Raw genomic sequence first — 12,997 nt, forward strand, 5'->3', positions numbered from 1 at the left:
AGGGCACTGACATTGGCGAGAACAAGGCTGTAGTGTATACACCGACATAATTAGGTAGACGTAAGCTGCTTTACGTCTACCTAACTCTGTAGTGTAGACCAAACCTAAATCTGGTCATGAACTTTTGTCTCTAGTTTACAATGAGAGAGTGACAAAACAAAGAAAATTACACTGTATGAACAAACACCAGATTACCACATCCTAAAGATACCAAAGATAAACAAGAAAAAAGCCTCTGTAACTACACAGACCACACTGTAAGAAGAAATAAAAAATGGATTAACACATAATAAAGGAAAGTAAGACGCTAGAAAATGAAACAGGTTAACTATACTTCTTATAGGAAGAAAAAATTGATTCATTCATTTATCCTCAGCCTGCACAGACTTAGCCCTGGTCTACACTAGGACTTTAGGTCAAATTTAGCAGCGTTAAATCCATGTAAACCTGCACCTGTCCACATGATGAAGCCCTTTATTTCGACTCAAAGGGTTCTTAAAATCGATTTCCGTACTCCACCCCTGACAAGTGGATTAGCGCTTAAATCGGCCTTGCTGGGTTGAACTTGGGGTACTGTGGACACAATTCGATGGTATTGGCCTCCGGGAGCTATCCCAGAGTGCTCCATTGTGACCGCTCTGGACAGCACTCTCAACTCAGATGCACTGGCCAGGTAGACAGGAAAAGAACTGCGAACTTTTGAATCTCATTTCCTATTTTGGCAGTGTGGCAAGCTGCAGGTGACCATGCGGAGCTCATCAGCAGAGGTGACCATGATGGAGTCCCAGAATTGCAAAAGAGCTCCAGCATGGATGGTACGGGATCTGATCGCTGTATGGGGAGAGGAATCCGTGCTATCAGAACTCCGTTCCAGTTTTCGAAATGCCAAAACCTTTGTCAAAATCTCCCAGGGCATGAAGGACAGAGGCCATAACAGGGATCCGAAGCAGTGCTGCGTGAAACTTAAGGAGCTGAGGCAAGCCTACCAGAAAACCAGAGGGGCGAACGGCCGCTCCGGGTCAGAGCCCCAAACATGCCGCTTCTATGATGAGCTGCATGCCATTTTAGGGGGTTCAGCCACCACTACCCCAGCCGTGTTGTTTGACTCCTTCAATGGAAGATGGAGGCAACACGGAAGCAGGTTTTGGGGATGAAGATGATGATGATGAGGTTGTAGATAGCTCACAGCAAGCAAACGGAGAAACCGGTTTTCCTGACAGCCAGGAACTGTTTCTCACCCTGGACCTGGAGCCAGTACCCCCCGAATCCACCCAAGGCTGCCTCCTGGACCCGTCAGGCGGAGAAGGGACCTGCGGTGAGTGTACCTTTTAAAATACTATACATGGTTTAAAAGCAAGCATGTGAAAGGATTAATTTGCCCCGGCATTCGCAGCTCTCCTGGATGTACTCCCAAAGCTTTTGCAAAAGGTTTCTGGGGAGAGTAGCCTTATTGCGTCCTTCATGGTAGGACACTTTACCACTCCAGGCCAGTAACACGTACTCGGGAATCATTGTACAACAAAGCATTGCAGTGTATGTTTCCTGGCGTTCAAACAACATCCGTTCCTTATCTCTCTGTGTTATCCTCAGGAGAGTGAGATATCATTCATGGTCTCCTGGTTGAAATAGGGTGCTTTTCTTCAAGGGACATTCAGAGGAGCCCGTTCCTGCTGAACTGTTCGCCTGCGCTGAACAGAAATGTTCCCCGCTGTTAGCCATGGGGAAGGGGGAGGGTTGAGAGGGTAGCCACGCGGTGGGGGGAGGCAAAATGCGACCTTGTAACGAAAGCACATGTGCTATGTATAATGTTAACAGCAAGGTTTACCCTGAAAGAGTGTAGCCAGTGTTTTATAAAATGTGTCTTTTTAAATACCGCTGTCCCTTTTTTTTTTCCTCCACCAGCTGCATGTGTTTCAATGTTCACAGGATCTTCTCCTTCCCAGAGGCTAGTGAAGATTAGAAAGAAAAAAAAACGCACTCGTGATGAAATGTTCTCTGAGCTCATGCAGTCCTCCCACACTGACAGAGCACAGACGAATGCGTGGAGGCAAATAATGTCAGAGTGCAGGAAGCAGAAAATGACCGGGAGGAGAGGTGGTGGGCTGAAGAGAGGGCTGAAGTTCAAATGTGGCGGCAGCTTGATGAGAGGAGGCAGGATTCAATGCTGAGGCTGCTGGAGGACCAAACCAGTATGCTCTAGTGTATGGTTGAGCTGCAGCAAAGGCAGCTGAAGCACAGACTGCCACTACAGCCCCTGTGTAACCAACCGCCCTCCTCCCCAAGTTCCATAGCCTTCACACCCAGACGCCCAAGAACGCGATGGGGGGGCCTCCGGCCAATGAGCCACTCCACCACAGAGGATTGCCCAAAAAACAGAAGGCTGGCATTCAATAAATTTTAAAGTTGTAAACTTTTGAAGTGCTGTGTGGCATTTTCCTTCCCTCCTCCACCACTCCTCCTGGGCTACCTTGGTAGTCGCCCCCTATTTGTGTGATGAATGAATAAAGATGGCATGAATGTGAAGCAACAATGACTTTATTGCCTCTGCAAGCAATGATTAAAGGGAGGAGGGGAGGGTGGTTAGCTTGCAGGGAAGTAGAGTGAACCAAGGGGCAGGGGGTTTCATCAAGGAGAAACAAAGAGAACTTTCACACCATAGCCTGGCCAGCCATGAAACTGGTTTTCAAAGCTTCTCTGATGCATACCGCACCCTCCTGTGCTCTTCTAACCGCCCTGGTGTCCGGCTGCACGTAACCAGCAGCCAGGCGATTTGCCTCAACCTCCCACCCCGCCATAAACGTCTCCCCCTTACTCTCACAGATATTGTGGAGCACACAGCAAGCAGTAATAACAGTGGGAATATTGATTTCGCTGAGGTCTAAGCGAGTCAGTAAACTGCACCAGCGCGCCTTTAAACGTCCAAATGCACATTCTACCACCATTCTGCACTTGCTCAGCCTGTAGTTGAACAGCTCCTGACTGCTGTCCAGGCTGCCTGTGTACAGCTTCATGAGCCATGGCATTAAGGGGTAGGCTGGGTCCCCAAGGATACATATAGGCATTTCAACGTCCCCAACAGTTATTTTCTGGTCTGGGAATAAAGTCCCTTCCTGCAGCTTTTGAAACAGACCAGAGTTCTTGAAGATGCGAGCGTCATGTACCTTTCCCAGCCATCCCATGCTGATGTTGGTGAAACGTCCCTTGTGATCCACCAGAGCTTGCAGCACTATTGAAAAGTCCCCCTTGCGGTTTATGTACTCGCCGGCTTGGTGCTCCGGTGCCAAGATAGGGATATGGGTTCCGTCTATGGCCCCACCACAGTTAGGGAATCCCATTGCAGCAAAAAGAAAAGGAGTACTTGTGGCACCTTAGAGACTAACCAATTTATTTGAGCATAAGCTTTCGTGAGCTACAGCTCACTTCATCGGATGCATACTGTGGAAAGTGTAGAAGATCTTTTTATATACACACAAAGCATGAAAAAATACCTCCTCCCACCCCACTCTCCTGCTGGTAATAGCTTATCTAAAGTGACCACTCTCCTTACAATGCGTATGATAATCAAGGTGGGCCACCAGCAGGAGAGTGGGGTGGGAGGAGGTATTTTTTCATGCTTTGTGTGTATATAAAAAGATCTTCTACACTTTCCACAGTTGCATCCGATGAAGTGAGCTGTAGCTCACAAAAGCTTATGCTCAAATAAATTGGTTAGTCTCTAAGGTGCCACAAGTACTCCTTTTCTTTTTGCGAATACAGACTAACACGGCTGTTACTCTGAAACCTGTCATTGCAGCAAAGCCATCCACTATGACCTGCACATTTCCCAGGGTCACTACCCTTGATATCAGCAGATCTTTGATTGCATGGACTACTTGCATCACAGCAGCCCCAACAGTAGATTTGCCCACTCCAAATTGATTCCCAACTGACCGATAGCTGTCTGGCGTTGCAAGCTTCCACAGGGCTATCGCCACTCACTTCTCAACTGTGAGGGCTGCTTTCATCTTGGTATTCATGCGCTTCAGGGCAGTGGAAAGCAAGTCACTAAGTTCCATGAAAGTCCCCTTACGCATGCGAAAGTTTCGCAGCCACTGGGAATCGTCCCAGACCTGCAACACTATGCGGTCCCACCAGTCTGTGCTTGTTTTCCGAGCCCAGAATCGGCGTTCCACAGCATGAACCTGCCCCATTAGCACCATGATGCATGCATTGGCAGGGCCCATGCTTTCAGAGAAATCTGTGTCCATGTTCTGATCACTCACGTGACCGCGCTGACGTCGCCTCCTCGCCCGGTATCGCTTTGCCAGGTTCTGGTGCTGCATATACTGCTGGATAATGCGTGTGGTGTTTAATGTGCTCCTAATTGCCAAAGTGAGCTGAGCGGCCTCCATGCTTGCCTTGGTATGGCGTCTGCACAGAAAAAAGGCGCGGAACCATCGTCTGCCGTTGCTTTCACGGATGGAGGGATACCTGATAGGTCACGCACAGTCGGAATCTAGACTGAGGCACAGAAACAAAGTCCACAACTGCAGAGTTCCCAAAAGACACTGAGTTTATTACGCTCGAGCGTGGTGCCCCCCTGCTAGCCAGGAGGGGACCCTGAATACAGATTATATAAAGGTTATATACTTTTTAGCAAAGCATGTTGCCCTCGTGCATCGGAAACCTTAGCCAATAAACAAACCCTTGTCTTATCTACCACCTATTCCTGCTTGGTGCATTCCTTGTGCTATACCAGTACGTTAATTACACAGCATGGTCCTAAAGCCATGCATCAGTAACCTTTATTATCAGGATGGGAGGCCTCACATCAAGGCCAAGAGACAGGGAGTGAGAGACTGACAAAAACCAGATACTGGGACTCAAGGCAGGCTGGAGACAAGGAGGAGGATTTTCAGAAAGATTCAGTATCTAAGGATTACTCTTCCTGGTGTATGATGTGCTGGCATTTAGACAATGGTGGGCCCCAAACCAAAATGGAGTTACATGTGCTCACTTTTCCTTAACACGATATGTACCCAGAACCACCGGCGACAATGTTTTAGCCCCATCAGAGTGCTCCATTGTGACTGCTCTGGACAGCACTCTCAACTCAGATGCATGATTGTTTGCCGTTGCTCTGACGCAGGGAGGGGAGACTGAGGACACGGCTTACAGGGAGCTAAAATCAACAAAGGGGGTGGCTTTACATCAAGGAGTATTTCAGGCAGGACTTCATGGAGGGTTCCAATAAGAAATGGTGCACCTAAGTTATTGTTCTTATTGGAACAAGGAGGTTAGTCTGACCTCTGATTGATACATGGCTAGATTTACCTCGCTGCACCTTCTCTGTGAGTGACTGCAGTGTGACCGAGAGGGATGAGTCCCCGAGACAGGGGAGGGGTGGAAGCAAATGAGTACAAAACAAATCTGGTCTATTGCTTGTTTTGATCCACTCCATCTATCTTTTACATCTTTGGCTGGCAGCAGACAGTGCAGAAGGACTGCATGCCATCCACATCTCATGGCTGCTCGGCAGAAGATGGTGCAATACGACTGCTAGCCATCCTCATCTCTTGCCTGTCCGGCAGAAGATGGTGCAATACGACTGCTAGCCATCCGTATCGTCTGCCTGCTCACCATAAGATGGTTCAATAGGACTGACTGCAGGACTAAACAGAATGACCTGGTCAAGTCACTCCAAATTTAGTCTCTGCGCCCATGTCTGCCCAGGCGCTCCTGGCCGACATGGCCAGGAGCACCTCGGACATGACGATGATGGCTACCAGTCCTATTGCACCGTCTGCTACCACAAGGCAATAGGTTGCTGTTATTCTGTAGCAATGCAGTACCGCGTCTGCCAGCACCCAGGAGACATACGGTGACGGTTACCTGAGTGGGCTCCATGCTTGCCATGGTATGGCGTCTGCACAGGTAACTCAGGAAAAAAGGCACGAAACAATTGTCTGCCCTTGCTTTCATGGAGGGAGGGAACAGGGGCCTGACGATATGTACCCAGAACCACCCGCGACAATGTTTTAGCCCCATCAGGCATTGGGATCTCAACCCAGAATTCCAATGGGCAGCGGAGACTGCGGGAACTGTGGGATAGCTACCTACAGTGCAACGCTCCGGAAGTCGACGCTTGCCTCGGTATTGTGGAAGCACTCCACCGAGTTAATGCACTTAGAGCATTTTCTGTGGGGACACACACACTCGAATATATAAAACCGATTTCTAAAAAACCGACTTCTATAAATTCGACCTAATTCCGAAGTGCAGACATACCCTTACAGGCATGCTTAACTTTATGCACTATGAGTAGTAGCCCCATTAAAAATCAATGGGACACTGACCATTAGTAAATGTAAGCACATATATAAATGTTAACAGTATTAGGGCCATTGCACAAGTCACTTAACAGGCAAGTTCAGTTAAGACTTCAGCAGCAGATCAGTGCCAGAGATATTTTTATATTCAGTTCAATAAATAATGAAAGAACAGGTTTGAGAAAATGGGGAAAGAGAAAGGAAAATATAGTAGAAGTGAGCTGTAGCTCACAAAAGCTTATGCTCTAATAAATTTGTTAGTCTCTAAGTTGCCACAAGTCCTCCTTTTCTTTTTATGGATGCAGACTAACACAGCTGCTACTCTGAAACCTGTCATAGTAGAAGTAATACACTCTTTTTTAAAAGTATAGAATGATTTTTTCAGAACTAACTTTGATGCACATATTGTTTGTCACAAAGTCATTTGCCAATGGTTAAAAACAGTTTTATATGCACACATCTTATCATTACTGCTCTGGAGCAAGTAGTATTTGAAAAAATTAGGCCCTGATCCTACGAAGACATGAATAGCCACATCAGTGGAACTCTTCATAGTGCATACATTAAGCATACACTAAGTTTTTGCAAGATCAGGGTGTTATGTGATAATTAAGCAAAGTTATTAACGGTTATTTTATCTGTTACAATTACACTCAGGGTCAGGTTAATAGCGCAGGTCATTTGTAAACAGTGCCACTTTGACATCAGATACACCTCAAACAATCATTATCATTCTTCACCAGTTAATTCACATGCAACAACTATACTGGTTGCATGGCTGAAAGGGGAGGATGGGGGCAGGGGAAGGAGAAGAATGTGGAGAAATGTGGGAAATGTTGGCATGGCAATAGATTCAAAGTTCTAAACAATAAATGTGAGGTTTTAGACCATTTACAACTTGGTGGTGGACACAGAGTTACAAAACATTTCAAAATTCCTAGTTTACATTTCAATAATGTACTTTTGTATCACCATAAGGTAGTTAAATTTCTGCTAATTTAATGTTTATGAATACTTGCATAGAACTATCAATATTATCTTTTACAGAACTAGTCCCTCTGTATCAGCCCCATCATACTACACAATGAAAAAATACTTAGGACATTCATAATCCAAGAGTTACATTGTGAGACAAATAAAAGGTGGGTTGGTAGCCTTTATGTTCAACAGGACAACGAACCAGTGAAGTCCTCAGTTATCTGTGTCTAAGAAAAAAAAATCTCAAACATAACACATGCTCCTCACAGAACAATTCCCCATACCACTAACATAGCTGCATAAGTAACTTAATAGTCTTACAGTGCAATTTGCTTACGAATATTTTAGATTTACATTTACTAGAGCTTTACCGGTAGTATCTAATACAGACTGCCCTGCAAGGAGCATGCCATGCTGGCTCTACTACTACATGCCCCACCTCCTTTCAGTTTAGGACTTCATAATCCCAGTTTTCTTTTATTCTCTTATTTTTCTTTTCATTTTCCATTCTTGGCCTCAGTATCACAGTTTGTATGGTCAGCACTTGAGACATTTCAGGGCAAGAGTCACTAAAAGTTGGATGCAGAACCTTTGCCTCTAAGTGGCATGGAATTTCAGCTAATTTTATTGCTGAAAATGGAAAACAAAATTAAATTACTGGGATCTGCTACTATTCAATGATTCCACTTTTCCACAACAAACGGTCCCTAGATATACTAGGTTCCACCTAGAGGGTCAAAGAGTACTACCACCTAGCTAGCCAAACACTATATGGGAGGTTTCAGAGTAACAGCCGTGTTAGTGCCACAAGTACTCCTTTTCTTTTTACTATATGGGAGCTATTCCATGGTCTATCACCACCAGAACTATGTTAATTCAACACAGCCTCAGATGCTTTTCCTTCGTGGTTATTTTTTTTTAAAATATTGGGGCTCACAAGTGTCATATCGTGAGACTACTTCCAATTCATTCAGGTGATGATTTTGGCACCTGATTAAGGTTATACAAAATCATTTTAATTATACATAAATACTTATCTCTGCAAATTTCCCTTGACAAGATTTTTTGTAATCCTTAAAACTGTAATATGATATTTTCATATTTTAAATGTAGCATTCAACTGTTTTGAAATAAGAAACTACACTTTGTGAACAAAAATACTGTGATTTTCAATACGTTGGCTCTTCAGAGCAAATTAAAACTATTCCCAGAAGCATGTTAATGGGCCTGAATGCTGGGTGCCCCACAGTATTATTGCTATGACAGGGTCCTATATTTAGTAAATCAAAGTTGTTATTAATTGGGCACTTTCAAGGACTAAGGACAGGACTAAGATTTAACACATCATAAAAATACCACACTTTTTTGAAAACGACTCTGCTGATCTTAGAAAAGTGTCATTTCTCCACAATAAGGACTGCAACACCGACAAAATCCTAGCCTCTCTATTTTGTGACTCAAGAATAAACCAAGGATTAGAAGTTTTATGCAACTGCCTGTCCTACACTCTTCAATATGTTCAGTATTTGTTAGAATGCAAGGTAAATACAAATTTTTGCTCTGGGAGTACTTCTGTGATCAGAATTCTTGTATATTTCCCAATACCCAATCCACCCATGAGAACTGACCAAAGGACAGCAATACAAGCATGTCCATGTATCCAACAAGCCACATATTAATTTAATCTCCTAAGGAAAACAGAGAAAGACTTCACTCCCAAACAGAAAAGGACGTTAGTATGGATAATAATGTTTTGAAGTTCTCAAGAGAGGTTTTTGTTTTGTTTTTTAAAAAATCTATTAACATAACAATACTGGGTCAGACCAATGGCTCACTGAGCCCAGTATCCAGTCTTAATAGTGGCCAGGGCTGAATGATTCAGAGGGAATGACCAGAACAGGGCAATTATCAAATGATCCATCCCCAGTCATCCAGTCCCACCTTCAGTCCGAGGTTTAGGGACAACCAGAACATAGGGTTGCATTCCTCACCATCTTGGCTAATACCATTAAATTAGATAAGTTATCCTCCATGAACTTATCTAATTCTTTTCTGAACCCAGGTCTGACCCAGTACTTTTGGCTTTCATAACATCCCCTGACAATGAGTTCTACAGGTTGAATGAGTGTTGTATGAAGAGGTACTTCGTTTTGTTTGTTTAAAATCTGCTGCCTATTAATTTCATTGGGTGACCCCTGGTTTGTGTGTTACGTGAAAGAATAAATAACATGTCTTTCTTCACTTTCTCCATCTCTTTTCTAAAATGAACAGTCTTTTTAATTTTAATCTCTCTCCTCAGTCGGAAGCTGTTCCATATCTCTGATCGTTGTTGTTGCCCTTCTCTGTACTTTTTCCAACTCTAATGTATCTTTTTGGAGATGGGAACAACCAGAACTGCCTGCAGTGTTCAAGTTGTGGGTGTACCATTGATTTATACAGTGACTTTATATTTTGTTTTATCATCTCTCTCCTAATGGTTCCTACCTTTCTGTTAGCTTTGACTGCTGCTGCACACTGAGCAGAGGTTTTCAGGGAATTATCCACGATGACTTGAAGATCTCCTTTTTGCGTGATAACTAATGTGGACCCCAACATTTTGTATGTATAGTTGGGATTATGTTTTCCAATGTGCATTACTTTGCACTTATCAACCCAGTTTTGTGAGATTCCTTTGTAACTCTTTGCAGGCAGCTTTGGACTTAACTATCTTGAGTAATTTTGTATCACCTGCAAACTTTGCCACCTCACTGTATTGCTGACAGTAATCCTTTATCTGCATACTGATGCTTAATAGGCAAGTACATTCTAATATTCATAACACAAACACAAGTAATACATAGACTCACTTGGAAAATATTTTTACTTGGTGGTGAGCCATGCAATTCAGACAGAACACAAGACACAAAAACATTCTGTTTGTGAAATACTCATCCTTAAATGCACAAATGCCAGCTGAAGTGACTACTTTAGATTGTGTAGCAGACAACAAACTTTGTAAATGAACAATTACAGGCAAAGCTGACTAATTGAATGCATACTTGTGTCAACTGCAACTAGGTTATCTACATTATTGTGTGATTATGGTTTACAGTGAATGGGGAAAGGTACTCAACACTAAGAGAGAAATCCTGCTTCCATTGAAGACAATGGCACAACTCATTAATTTAAATAAGGCCAGGATTGTCTTAAGTAAAATATTGTTGATCCTGGTTGCTGCCTGATGTCAAGGGGACCAGATACATGCATTACCTCACCTGCTTGACCTCAGATGAACTAAGCAATGGAGGCTCTTCCAGGAGGGCTCTATCTATAGTTTTGGGACAGATAAAGTATGATCATTATGGTTTGCTATCAGATGATTTCATATGCACATACCTAAGCAGAGATGTCACCAGCTTCCACTGTCACTTACTCTTCTTTGGGTCAGATACTGTGTAATTACTGTCTATACACCTTTCTTCACCTGCCAGGCTTTCCTGACATAAACTGTACTGCACTGGATCATAGTGTCAATCTGCATACGCTGTGGTCAGTGGGCTTTGTGGGACACTGAGAAGTAGAGGAGTTTAGCTTAGGCTACCGAGTTGGGGTAGGGGCAGCCGGGAGCTATAGCAGGTAATGGTTCTGCACTGGGCTACCAGGTGTGTGTGTGTGTGGGGGGGTGTTATAGCAGGCAACAACCCCAGCCCAGTGCCCCCCGCCCCAGCGAATGGTGTCTGTGTATCGGGGGACGGGGGGGCGGCGGCGACGGGGGTAGTTTATAGCGGGTAAGAGCCCCTAGCCTAGGCTACCGTATGTGTGGGAAGGTTATAGCAGGCAACAGTCCCTGCCCTGGGCTCCCACGTCTGTGTGCGTGCATGTGTGTAGGGCGGTGGGGGTTAGAGCGGGTAACAGCCCCTGCCCAGGGCGCGAGCGCGGTGGGCACGGCAGTTATGGCGGGTAACAGCCCTGCCCCGGGAAGCTGGTCACGTACCTGAGCCAGCACCGTCAGGAACCCGCCGGGCGTTGGCCGTCCGCACCAGCCGCTGTAACCCGCTGCCAACGAGCCTCCTCCAACCAGGGTGGCAGCTGCAGCCCACAGACCCGGACACCGCTGCTGGCTCCCGGAGGCCCGCAGCCCGGAGACGCTGCCCCTCGGGGAACGCCGGGCAGCCACAGCCAGAGCCGCTCTCCAGGCCGCCATTTTCCCGGAAGCGGCTACAGAAGCAACGCAGAACTCAAACGGAGCCCTCTAGGAGCGAACAGTGCTAGCCATGCGCAATGGTGGAGTGAAGCCTCTGCCCTTACTTTGCCCTCAGTTCCACTAACCAAGTGCAGAGAAGGACCCGCGGGGTCGGCGCGGGAATTCCCTCAGCATCAGTAAAAAGAAAAGGAGGACTTGTGGCACCTTAGAGACTAACCAATTTATTTGAGCATGAGCTTTCGTGAGCTACAGCTCACTTCGTCGGATGCATGCTGTGGAAACTGCAGAAGACATTATATACACAGAGACCACTGTTTCATGTACCCTAGAGTTCAGAGTGGGGAAGGAACCTTGACAGCCCGGATCTGAAAGGTTACAGAGGGATGGTCGAGGATCATCCAGCCCTCTGACTACTACCCCATGTTACTCATCCCTGTGGGCACTAACAATACTGCGAGGTATGACCCTGAGCAGATCAGAAGTGACTACAGGGGTCTCCGGCTCCAGGAGTGATGGGGAAGGAGCAGGGGGTGTGGGTGGTGCTCTCTTCAATCCTTGCAGCCAAAGGTAGGAGGCCAGGCAAAGACAGACGGATCTTGGAGGTGAATGACTGGCTGCGCAGATGGTGTCCCCAGGAGAGCTTCAGTTTCCTTGATCATAGGCATGGGCAGCGGGTATCATAGGTTGGGGAAGGCTGGGCCTTCCCAAATGGCTTGGCATGGCCCCGCCTATGCTTTGCCCCCAGACTCCCTCCTGCTTCCTGCTGTGGCCCACTCTTCCTAGTTCCCTTGTGCAGGGGCACCGGCTCAGGCTGGGGCTGACACTGGAGCTGCATGTGCCACCCTCCCTCCGGGCACTCCGGGACTGGTGCTGCGCCACCTGACAATCTGAGGCTGGGGCCACGACATGCTACCCAGCACTCAGGGGCTGGGACCACCCCACCCACCCTCCAAGGACTCTGGGGCTGGGGCCACGCCAACCACCCTTCTGGAGCTCCAGGGATGGAGCTGTATCACCTGCCCACCCAGCACTCGGGGGCTGGAACCATGCCACCTGCCCTCCCAGCACTCCAGTGCTGGGACCGTGCCACTCGCTGGTAGCCTGGGGCAGTGGCTGGCAGCCCTGGTTGGGGGCTCTAGGCTGGTCCAGGGGATGGTAGGGCGAGGCTGAGGGCTAGCATCCCCCCAGCCAGTGGTTCAAGTGCCACCCATGACCATGAGATGCTGTTCCAGGAAGGACTGCTGAGCAGAGATGGGATCCATGTATCAAGGAAGGGAAAGAGCATCTTTGGATACAGACTGGCTAACCCAGTGAGGAGGGCTTTGAACTAGGTTCAATGGGGGCAGGAGACAAAAGCCCACAGGTAAGTAAAAAACATGGCGAGCTGGGAGAAGGGTCAGAATCTGGGTGGAGCATGTGCCATTACAGCAGAGACAAGAGAGAACATAAGGGGGGCAGGGGTGTCAAATCAGTATGTTCAATGTTTGTATACTAATGTGAGAAGTATGGGGAATAAACCGGAAGAACT

The 12,997-nt window shown here is 46.5% G+C and overlaps 1 protein-coding gene across 2 annotated transcripts in view; it reads right to left on the reverse strand.

Annotated features, from left to right (window-relative positions):
• The window catches only part of MICU2 (mitochondrial calcium uptake 2), a 249,043-nt gene extending 237,546 nt beyond the window's left edge, over positions 1-11,497 (reverse strand). The window contains exons 1-2 of one of the 2 annotated variants that reach the window (XM_084617912.1): positions 11,260-11,494; positions 10,541-10,593 (exon numbers count right to left, since the gene is read on the reverse strand). Coding sequence is in view for 1 of the 2 variants with exons in the window: in XM_084617911.1 (XP_084474037.1) it covers positions 11,260-11,469 (210 nt within the window). In the remaining variant the exon portion in view is untranslated. Of the gene's footprint in view, positions 1-10,540; positions 10,594-11,259 lie in introns of both variants that reach the window. The other variant, XM_084617911.1, reaches the window with a different exon arrangement.
• Positions 11,498-12,997: the final 1,500 nt, after the last annotated feature.

This window comes from Lepidochelys olivacea (genome assembly GCF_965140295.1).
Source record: "Lepidochelys olivacea isolate rLepOli2 genome assembly, chromosome: 1".
NCBI lineage: Eukaryota > Metazoa > Chordata > Testudines > Cheloniidae > Lepidochelys > Lepidochelys olivacea.